The 12,348-nt window shown below is 39.9% G+C and overlaps 1 protein-coding gene across 1 annotated transcript in view; it reads left to right on the top strand.

Moving 5' to 3' along the window:
* arhgap20 (Rho GTPase activating protein 20) overlaps window positions 1-12,348 on the top strand; it is an 84,140-nt gene that overhangs the window by 30,575 nt on the left and 41,217 nt on the right. Inside the window, 2 exon segments of the mRNA NM_001079253.1 lie at window positions 7,459-7,629; window positions 9,801-9,950. Coding sequence (NP_001072721.1) covers window positions 7,459-7,629; window positions 9,801-9,950 — 321 coding nt within the window.

The raw sequence follows: 12,348 nt of genomic DNA, 5'->3' as shown, positions 1-12,348 counted from the left end.
GGGACCTGTTATCCAGAATGCTCGGACCTGGGGTTTTCCGGATAAGGGATCTTTCCGTAATTTGGATCTCAACAATTAAAGTCTGCTAAGAATCATTTAAATACTGAATGAACCCAATGGGATTTTTTGCCTCCAATAAGGATTCATTATATCTTAGTTGGGATCAATTACAAGGTTCTGTTTTATTATTACAGAGAAAAGGGAATCATTTAACCATTAAATAAACCCAATAGGACTGTTCTGCCCCCAATAAGGGGTAATTATATCTTAGTTGGGATCAAGTACAGGTACTGTTTTATTATTACAGAGAAAGGGGAATCATTTAACCATGAAATAAACCCAATAGGGCTGTTCTGCCCCCAATAAGGGTTAATTATATCTTAGTTGGGATCAAGTACAGGTACTGTTTTATTATTACAGAGAAAAGGGAATCATTTAACCATTAAATAAACCCAATAGGGCTGTTCTGCCCCCAATAAGGGGTAATTATATCTTAGTTGGGATCAAGTACAGGTACTGTTTTATTATTACAGAGAAAAGGGAATCATTTAACCATGAAATAAACCCAATAGGGCTGTTCTGCCCCCAATAAGGGGTAATTATATCTTAGTTGGGATCAAGTACAGGTACTGTTTTATTATTACAGAGAAAAGGGAATCATTTAACCATTAAATAAACTCAATAGGGCTGTTCTGCCCCCAATAAGGGGTAATTATATCTTAGTTGGGATCAAGTACAGGTACTGTTTTATTATTACAGAGAAAAGGGAATCATTTAACCATGAAATAAACCCAATAGGGCTGTTCTGCCCCCAATAAGGGGTAATTATATCTTAGTTGGGATCAAGTACTGGTACTGTTTTATTATTACAGAGAAAAAGTAAATCATTTTTAAAAATTAGAATTATTCACTTACAATGGAGTCAATGGGAGATGGCCTTTCCCTTATTTGGATCTTTCTGTATAAAGGGTTCCCATACCTGTACTATTGGGTAATCGTAAATAGAAAATTGCCATTTTAAGTACTAAGGGCCGCCCCCTGGAATCATACTATTTACAGTTCACACAAACAGAGGGCACACATACATGCTAGGCCACATCAGCCTAATGGACAAAGTTCTGTGCTTTACTCCCACACTACTTCCTGTTACAGTTAGCACTGCATTATTTCCTGTCTCTGAGGGAACACACAGACCATTACAAAATGGTTGACAAAACTACTTACTGATACATATATATTCTACTTTGATAAAATTCTTTCATAGGCCACTTAATATAATATGAATTGTTGGTTAAGTATTCATTCTGGGGGTATAGTTTCCTTTTAATTTCTGAGGTAATTTGTGTATTTATAGAGTAGTAATAATGCCATTGATTCTGATACCATTATTATCAAGAAGCAGTGAAATGAAAATATAAAGTGTCGCTCTAATACTCCATGGTTTCATGATTAATTCATCCTCTGTGGCTCTGCAGCAATGGGTCTTACATAGTTTATATAGAGAAGTCATTCATTTCCTGTGGGAGATGCACTAATGCTTCAGTCTGTACAGTCCGTTTATTTAGTTTAACCCATTGAATCCCAATGGCGTAGAAATGATATCTCCTCTGGCGGCGATGTTGATTCTTCATTTCCACGTTCAAATGAATTGGTGTCGGTTGAAGAGGATCTATGATATTATTGTGTATAAATATTTTTACCACATTAAGGAGTCTGTTTAATTAAATTTATATGAACAAGTCTGCCTGATGACTAGGTAGGGCAGGGTTGCCCAGACTTTACCAGTGTAGGATCTACTTTTAGTGAAACTGGTTTCTTTATACTGAGACAACATATATTCAATATTTGCCACTAAGTAAAACATACCTTGATAAATTCGGCATTTATTTTACACAGCCTTTTACACTATTTTTTATATCTAAAAAAATGGTAATTGCCAAGAAGAGGACTCATAACGCCCATATTTAATAGGAGGCACTAAGTTTGCCCAGGAGCAGTAACCTATAGCAACAAATAAGATTGTTTTGAACCAGTGACCAGTACATTCTACCTGCTGATTGGTTGCTATAGGCAGTAACTTAGTTTAGTAACTTTACATAACGCAATAATTATCTGCATTATCTGTGTACAATGGAACTTCTGGTCACCGGCTCTAAAGCTTCACGTGACCCCCCTGTTTTGGAAACCTATGGCTTAGGGTAGTGCTGTCCAACCTTTTACATGTCATGGGCTGATTATATCTTATGCAAAGTATTTGAGGGCCAGATTATGTTAAAATGATGCCATGCAATGAAGTCTATATAGCCCTTAAGCAGACTGGGGTGCCATAAAAATCCTTTGGAACGTTACATATGGGTCAGATGGCCCTAATATACAGTGGTGTGAAAAACTATTCCTGATTTCTTATTCTTTTGCATGTTTGTCACACTTAAATGTTTCTGCTCATCAAACACCATAACTATTGGTCAAAGATAACACAAGTAAACACAAAATGCAGTTTTTAAATGAGGGTTTTTATTATTTAGGGAGAAAAAAAATCCAAACCTACATGGCCCTGTGTGAAAAAGTAATTGCCCCCTGAACCTAATAACTGGTTGGGCCACCCTTAGCAGCAATAACTGCAATCAAGCGTTTGCGATAACTTGCAACGAGTCTTTTACAGCGCTCTGGAGGAATTTTGGCCCACTCATCTTTGCAGAATTGTTGTAATTCAGCTTTATTTGAGGGTTTTCTAGCATGAACCGCCTTTTTAAGGTCATGCCACAACATCTCAATAGGATTCAGGTCAGGACTTTGACTAGGCCACTCCAAAGTCTTCATTTTGTTTTTCTTCAGCCATTCAGAGGTGGATTTGCTGGTGTGTTTTGGGTCATTGTCCTGCTGCAGCACCCAAGATCGCTTCAGCTTGAGTTGACGAACAGATGGCCGGACATTCTCCTTCAGGATTTTTTGGTAGACAGTAGAATTCATGGTTCCATCTATCACAGCAAGCCTTCCAGGTCCTGAAGCAGCAAAACAACCCCAGACCATCACACTACCACCACCATATTTTACTGTTGGTATGATGTTCTTTTTCTGAAATGCTGTGTTACTTTTACGCCAGATGTAACGGGACACGCACCTTCCAAAAAGTTCAACTTTTGTCTCGTCGGTCCACAAGGTATTTTCCCAAAAGTCTTGGCAATCATTGAGATGTTTTTTAGCAAAATTGAGACGAGCCATAATGTTCTTTTTGCTTAAAAGTGGTTTGCGCCTTGGAAATCTGCCATGCAGGCCGTTTTTGCCCAGTCTCTTTCTTATGGTGGAGTCGTGAACACTGACCTTAATTGAGGCAAGTGAGGCCTGCAGTTCTTTAGATGTTGTCCTGGGGTCTTTTGTGGCCTCTCGGATGAGTTGTCTCTGCGCTCTTGGGGTAATTTTGGTCGGCCGGCCACTCCTGGGAAGGTTCACCACTGTTCCATGTTTTTGCCATTTGTGGATAATGGCTCTCACTGTGGTTCGCTGGAGTCCCAAAGCTTTAGAAATGGCTTTATAACCTTTACCAGACTGATAGATCTCAATTACTTTTGTTCTCATTTGTTCCTGAATTTCTTTGGATCTTGGCATGATGTCTAGCTTTTGAGGTGCTTTTGGTCTACTTCTCTGTGTCAGGTAGCTCCTATTTAAGTGATTTCTTGATTGAAACAGGTGTGGCAGTAATCAGGCCTGGGGGTGACTACAGAAATTGATATTGAAATTGAAAATTGAAATTGATAAACCACAGTTAAGTTATTTTTTAACAAGGGGGGCAATCACTTTTTCACACAGGGCCATGTAGATTTGGAGTTTTTTTTCTCCCTTAATAATGTAAACCTTCATTTAAAAACTGCATTTTGTGTTCAATTATGTTATCTTTGACTAATAGTTATGGTTTTTGATGAGCAGAAACATTTAAGTGTGACAAACATGCAAAAGAATAAGAAATCAGGAAGGGGGCAAATAGTTTTTCACACCACTGTATATATATAGGCGTGTTGTCTATTGCTCTCCTAGATACTCCTGGGAACCTAGGTTTAAAGTCACACCACAATTTTTGTATAAAACACCTTGGGCATACACGGTAGGTACCTGCCAGAATAATGATATAGTAGCACCTCACTGGGTAAGCATTATATCACAGGGACAGATCTTATGCCACAAAGCATGGCAACTGGTATGACTAAAAGTATGTATGTATGTATGTATATCTTTATTTATAAAGCACTACTTATGTACGCAGCGCTGTACAGTAGAATACATTAATACAATCAGGGGGTTATTAAGATAATAATAAATACAAAGATACAGTATTACAATAAATACAAGATACAGTTGCAATAAGATAATAGTCAAAGACACAAGAGGATGGCGGTCCCTGCCCCGTAGAACTTACAATCTATATGGGAGGGTAAATTACAGACACAAGTAGGCAAATATAAGGGCTGTAGGGCACAGTGGGTGACACTACAATATAAGTGCACTAAATAGTTTATTATGACTTATCTGAATGAATAATGAACCAATGTGCCTGACAATTCTCTACATACCCATGCTTATAATGGTTATATTTTTAACACTAAGCAATATCTCTTTATCCTCTACACCTCAAGTTTCTGGTTTTCCAGTAGAGTATGATCATATGGACTGGACTTTAGTTGAGGCAATATGTTTGCATGCAAGTTCCGACCTTTGGATTGCCTCAGTTTTTCAATTAAATTATTACGTCAAGGAGATTGATTTTCTCATATGTAGATAAGTTTCTAAGCTCTTTAAAATATGCAGTTAAATTGGGAAGGGAGGGTGCTAGAGAGTCCCCATCAATGTCTTTGTGTTTACCACTGACAGTTCAAAAACAAGGATGGAATAGTGATGGATTTTGCCTCGCAATGCATATGTTTTCATGTGTTTCAGGTATCATTCTTTAATTGCATGTATAAATGCAGCTCTAAGTAGGAACCCTGAAGGTGGTTGAAGCTCCAGGGTTCCCCTGCGTCAGTAGGCATCCTTGTATACAAGTCATCCAGACACTCCGGGTAGCACAATGGCACTTGGCGCAAATACACTTACGTTTGGAGAAGGTGCTTAGGTGCAAGTAATGAATGGCATCAATACACACATCTAATATGTCCAGATTTGCATCACTGCAGCTGCATCTGTGCATATTAATATTAATACTGAACATTGTTTGGGGCTGGAAACTTATCTAGTTGGTAAGGCAGAACTTTCGTTATTTACCCAGTACTTATTACAGACATTTTTATGCTGCAAATATTTAGTTGCTCTTTTTTTAGATGAGCAAAAGAATGTGACTTATGTACTGAAATACTCCAGCCTTTCTCCCCCTGCTTATTAATTATCCTGCCTTCCTTATGTGCTCCTTATATTTAATTTCTACCTCAAATCACTGGGATTTGTTTGACATTTACGAAACAGTGCGGGTTTGAAATTTTTAGATATTTCTTTTGTTGTATCCCTTGTAATTATTAAATTCCAACTCTATTCCTTCTAATTTAAGTGATCTAAATGCCTTTTTTTATCCTCGCCTTACGTCTACCCCAAGAATGCTTTAAATGTCTTTTCTTTGCTGTAATTGTTTCAACCACATCATCATTCCAGTAAAGTAAAGCTTTTAAATATCACACTTCGACTTTTCTCTTTCCAGTTTTGGGCGATAATTCGTTGTCATTATGTTCTTAACTTAGCTGGTCCTCTTGATGTGCAGATGGGAAATACTTTATTTTAGCATCTGGCTTTCACTACATACTATTCATTTAAATGGGAAAAAGACCTTGGTTATGTGCCCAGTGCCAAAGTAGTCCGTTCTACCTGTTGTTCACGCAGAGATGGCTTTTGGAGTGTCCAACTGCCTTGTGCAACCTTTCATACTCAAGCAGCTATTGCAGTTAGGCACAGTATGGGAAGGTTCAGTAATACCTCTTAACTGAGCAGGCACCACAAAAACAACTATAGTAATAGTTGAAATAATAGCCACTAGGATGGGACTGTGGCTGTGGGATAGCAGGTATAGTAGGGAGAGATGGTGCCTATAGTAGCAGTGAGGGGATAATAGCCACTGGGAAGGGACTGTGGCTGTGGGATAGCAGGTATAGTAGGGAGAGATGGTGCCTATAGTAGCAGTGGGGGGATAATAGCCTCTGGGAAGGGACTGTGGCTGTGGCATAGCAGGTATAGTAGGGAGAGATGGTGCCTATAGTAGCAGTGGGGGGATAATAGCCTCTGGGAAGGGACTGTGGCTGTGGGATAGCAGGTATAGTAGGGAGAGATGGTGCCTATAGTAGCAGTGGGGGGATAATAGCCTCTGGGAAGGGACTGTGGCTGTGGGATAGCAGGTATAGTAGGGAGAGATGGTGCCTATAGTAGCAGTGGGGGGATAATAGCCTCTGGGAAGGGACTGTGGCTGTGGCATAGCAGGTATAGTAGGGAGAGATGGTGCCTATAGTAGCAGTGGGGGGATAATAGCCTCTGGGAAGGGACTGTGGCTGTGGGATAGCAGGTATAGTAGGGAGAGATGGTGCCTATAGTAGCAGTGGGGGGATAATAGCCTCTGGGAAGGGACTGTGGCTGTGGGATAGCAGGTATAGTAGGGAGAGATGGTGCCTATAGTAGCAGTGGGGGGATAATAGCCTCTGGGAAGGGACTGGGGCTGTGGGATAGCAGGTATAGTAGGGAGAGATGGTGCCTATAGTAGCAGTGGGGGGATAATAGCCTCTGGGAAGGGACTGGGGCTGTGGGATAGCAGGTATAGTAGGGAGAGATGGTGCCTGTAGTAGCAGTGGGGGGATAATAGCCTCTGGGAAGGGACTGTGGGTGTGGCTGTGGGATAGCCGGTATAGTAGGGAGAGATGGTGCCTATAGTAGCAGTGGGGGGATAATAGCCTCTGGGAAGGGACTGTGGCTGTGGGATAGCAGGTATAGTAGGGAGAGATGGTGCCTATAGTAGCAGTGGGGGGATAATAGCCTCTGGGAAGGGGCTGTGGGATAGCAGGTATAGTAGGGAGAGATGGTGCCTATAGTAGCAGTGGGGGGATAATAGCCTCTGGGAAGGGACTGTGGCTGTGGGATAGCAGGTATAGTAGGGAGAGATGGTGCCTATAGTAGCAGTGGGATAATAGCCTCTGGGAAGGGACTGGGGCTGGGGGATAGCAGGTATAGTAGGGAGAGATGGTGCCTATAGTAACAGTGGAGATAACCGGAACTTTCCTCTTTGTAGAGAAATAACTGTGACCTGATAGTTCCTTAAAGAACTTAAGCTGAGCTAAGTAAATCAAGACAATGAACTTATATACTGTACAAATGTATGCAGTCTAAACCTGTCAAAACAAGGGTATTATAACAAGGGCTGGTTGTTTTATTTCTCTCTGTTCCTCTGTGTACTTGTGTTAATGTCCTAATAGAACAAGTGTTTTGCCATGTTTCCAGGGAAAGCTGCTTCTCTCCTGTGAGCCCAGAATCATGCCCTCTGGTTCAAGCCTTCCTCTGCTCCACCAGGCTCTTCCTAGCCCACAGCCATGTGCAGCTCAAGACTGGTCTGCAGACCCAGGACCGCCATCTCTTTCTCTTCACAGACATCATGATTATTGCAAAGTCAAAGTAAGGAACATATCAGATTTGAATTCAGAAATGTCCCTAACCCCTGTATTGCATAGATCATAATGTTTGATATCAAGAATGTCCGGCCTATAGAGACCCAAGGCTAAGCCTGTTTGTCTGCCTTGATGGATTTGGAAGTAGGAGCCTACAGGTTGTACATCTCTGTCTCATGGAACAACATGTTTTTGCCTAATCTTAAAAAAATTACATGTATAAAACAACAACCCCCCCCCCCCAAAAAAAAAAACTAAAAAAAACAATCTACTACTGAAATTTGTTAGCATCAGCTGACTGCCTCCATACATATTGAACTAATTCAATTATTTTGCCCTTGGGGCCAACAGTCAGATTATAATTGACACTAATTAATAGTAAAGCTCCTAGAAAGTTCCAGTCTAGCACTTAAAGGTGATGTCCACACAAACAAAAGAAAAAACTTTTTCTTACAAAGTAAGTCTGATCATTAATACAATAATTATGTTTTTCAAGCTTATTTGTAAATGCAATAGAAAGCAGTCTATATTCCCTTTTTTTGCCCATTTATTAAAAAGGCCCTGACTCACAATGGCCACTACACAAATTACAGTTGCCCAAAATAATCCACTTTGCTTTCCTCTCCTCGGGGCTATTGAGATGTGCGCCACCACTTGTAGCCTTTATTCATATGTTTAATTCCCTTTCATGTTTAACATGAGTGCTTACAGCTTTCAGGGTAGTTCAGCCAGCACGATATTTTGAAAACATTCTATTACTGGCCACATTGATAATAATTATGTTGGACCATAAAGTAAAACATGAAGTTCTTATTTATCCACTGTAGCCTCTCTTTCGGCCAGATATTTTCTTTTTTCCTGGGATATATTCATATAGGCAGGTGATCCCGCCTCCAGTCCTCAGTGGCCCCAAACAGAGCATGTTTTCTGCCTGTCCTTGAGTGAACTCTGCTATTGATAATTCCCTCCTGGAGATAAACCTATGCTTATGGCATTGTAGATATCCTAAACCGAAATACCTGTGGTGTTGGAGGGTCTTTGGGGACTCAGCTGGGAAGAGGCCCAGGCAACAACAAATGGTTTATTCAGCAGTTCCCTAAATCAGCGGTCAGTTCTGAAATATGGAGATACATAAGGAACCTTCCTTCTGGCAATGTAGCTTATCTGTCTTTATAGGAAATGTCCATACAGATCCTTGTAACATAAAGCAGAGAAATGCTGTAGCTGGGATTGGCAGGCTTTTGGGAATTCCCATCATCTTCGTACTAGCCAAGCAGGCCAACGAATACTGGGAGTATCAGTACTACAATAACTATGGTATATATGGTTGTCTATTCCTTTTTGTATACAGCAAGATATTGGTTAAAAACACAGTTACAATGTCATTGTGACCCTATAGTTCATGGTCTAATAGTGGGTGACAGCTGTTAACCTGTGCAGCCTTTAGTCTGAAGGAATGAGATCAAAAATAAGACAAGGGGCAGAGTTCAAACAACTGGTGTAAATTGCCATGTTCTTTGCACTTTTTGCCCCGTTGCTACTAGGGATGTACCAAATCCACTATTTTGGGATCCGGCCAAACCCTTTTTAAAAGATTTGGCTGAATACTGAGCCGAACCCTAATTGTCATATGCAAATCAGGCTATGGAAGGGCTAAAGATAACGCGCTTCGTTAAAAATTTCAATTTCCAGGTTCCATGATGAAAAATCTCATGATTTTGAGGATTCGAATTTGGTTCGGCAGAATCCTGAACTGAATCATGAATTCGGTGCTACCCTAATATGTATTCCCCCTGGAATGGTTTGCTCTATAAAAATAGCAGAGGAACAGCAATAAAAGGAATTTCTGCTGAAAATTCTACCCATGCCCTACAGGCATCTGTCACCTAAGTTTTTTCATCAGATGTATTAAAACAACTGCCACTGCATTAATTTTTCTGATATTGTTACACTGTGAAGAATAATAAAGCATTATGGTTCCTATATTGACCCTGTCCAATTGATAGGACCACAAACCAAATTGGTGGATACCCCATGAACACCCATATATGATATGGCCACATTTGTTTTGCTCACCGTATCTGCCAATACAGAGTGCTATGTTTATAGAATGAATTGTGAGGTATTGACAGACCAGATGTAACATACACTTATATCAGTGATTTTCTATTCCTGTAGGTCTCCATCAAACTTCAAACTGAAACATCATGTGCAAGTGAGTGAAATATGGACCGCATTCTGCATGGAAGAGGTGTGTGAGGGCAGTACCTGCCCTGAGAGGTCTTTTGTCATTGGCTGGCCAGTCACAAACTGTGTGGCAACCTTCAGGTATACCAACGATTTAGCATCTGACTTCTAATTACTTCTCAAAATGTGGGCAGGATTTATGGTAGGGCAGAACAGGCATTTGCCTTTGGCCTTCTATGTCAGAGGAACCTTCTTGAGAGATCATTAAGGCACGTAGGAGGAATAATTTCTTCCACGGAGGGTTTCTCCTTACTGGAAAGTTAGTTCTGCCCTTCTGCTATAACTTGGTCAAGTATGGGATTTGTACATCTGTGCTGACCTATATTCTTTTTATCCTGGCTCTTGATGCTAGCCTGAGCACCTTAGGGAATTAAACGCTGAACAACAGATTTACACCTGCGAGAGTTGGAGAGATGTGCTTATCCTGTCTGAGGCACAAAATAAAGGGAATCCAATTTAGACAATGGAATAGCATGTCCTGGCTGCACTGCTCTGTGCATTACCAACAGACAGAGGGAGGATATAGTGCCACTGCTAAGACCTTGCCATTGAGATTGTGGGGGCAATTTTAAATAAAGATTAATTAAAGAGAAACAGGGCAGAGAAATGCTGGGTGTGCATTTAAAGACCCGTTTATGTGAAGAGATAGCCCATTGACCATATTTTGCTTACCAGGCCTTGGACCAGTTTAACCTATACTATTTTTATGGCCCCTGTGCAGATCCTTTAGGAGAATACCAAGCCCATAGCCAGTGGTAATCCCCTGTTTTCTCAATGCCCAGGCCAGTCATTGTCAACCCATATATGGCAACTCTACACAGTACATGGTCCAAAGAGCAAAACTAATGAGGAAATACCTTACCTTTAGAAAAGTATTTTTTGAGAGCAGAAGTTGCCTAGAACCAGGGGACACAACATGAGGGACTTCTGCATAGAGAAATCTGGACAAAAAGAGTGGGAACCAAATGTGTATTCCTTCAGTGAAGGCGACATAAGAAAAAACTGGGGTCAATATAATGTGATTTGCAAGTTGGCAGCAGGTCTACTAACCCACAGCAACTAATCAACAGGTTGCATTTACCGGTTTGATATAAATGATCTGATTGGTTGCTAGACCTGTAGACTTTGTGATGTTTAAGCTGCACAGTGTGTGGAGATATTTTCTGTAATAAAAGGCGCTAAGTTTGCTCAGGAGCAGTAACTAGCAACCAATCAGCAAGTTGCATTTACTGGTCGCCTGTTTAAAAGCATACATCTTATTGGTTACTATGCGTTACTGCTCCTGAGGAAACTTAATGCCTTTTATTACATATGGGGTTTGAGTATAATTATCATCGATGTCCAGGGCACCATTTTGTCTAACCTCTAATATAAAACTTATTAAGGTTTTGGTACCAAAGATTTAAAAACTAATTGTCTAAATGTCATCAAATCAGTCCTAATCACATACAGCATTTTCAATGCCCTGGCATTTTTTTTTATTAACCGCTTTATCTGAAATTTGTTATATCAATAGCTAGAGCCAAACACTGAGTTTTCTGCGAAGCAGATTATTTTGCACAGCCATCTAACTTCATTCATTATACAAAGTGATATTTACATTCAGAGACCCCTGGAGCTGCTATGTTGTAGCTTCAGCCGAAATTCATTGCTTAGAACACCTGCTAAACACCATATGTGTCCGACCCCAAATGTTTACCAAGAGAACGTTCCTTCAACTGGAAAATTGGCAGCCGTGCCTTGTTTCTCTAAATACCACGCTGATCCGCATTCAGTTATGCTGTGGTTTCCAAAAAAAAAATCCATTTTTTTCTTCTACACCTCTTCTGTCCTAATAAAAAGATTGGGAAAAGAGGAAAACAGCTAAGCATCTCACATTTTTATTATTACGGGAAAGCTGATATTTCTGTTTTACTGCAGAATTTGAGAGGTCCAATAAATAAAAATTGCCCAAGAATGGAATTTTACAAAAAAACATATTAATTACTTCATTTTTCCTAAATTCTTGTAACTTCTGTTCATTTTGAAATACTGATATGGAATCCATTATCCAAAAACCCCTTTTCTAGGAAGATCAGAATTACAGAAAGGCTATCTCCCATAGACTCCATTATAAGCAGCTAATTCTTATTTTTAAAATTGTTTCCTTTTTCCTTAATCCTTCTTGGGGGCAAAACAATTCTATTGCGTTTATTTACCACTTAAATTATTTTTTGCAGACATAAGGTATGGAGATCTAAATTATGGAAAGATCCCTTATCCAGAAAACCCCAAGTCCAGAGCATTCTGTATAACGGGTCCCATACCTGTATCAAATAGTTGGATAACAATATAAGTAGGGGTATGTTAGCTGAAATGCTTGGGACCTGCACTTTTATACCTGAAAATCTTTCTGCATATAGCTGCTTACATACAGTAATTTCACTTTTTTTCTGTAATAGTTCACCCTAAAGGACAACTAAATTCTATGAACAAATAT

This window comes from Xenopus tropicalis, chromosome 2, assembly GCF_000004195.4.
Source record: "Xenopus tropicalis strain Nigerian chromosome 2, UCB_Xtro_10.0, whole genome shotgun sequence".
Lineage (NCBI taxonomy): Eukaryota > Metazoa > Chordata > Amphibia > Anura > Pipidae > Xenopus > Xenopus tropicalis.
Note: the sequence above shows the minus strand (reverse complement) of the source record. Positions and strands in the feature narration are given on the sequence as shown.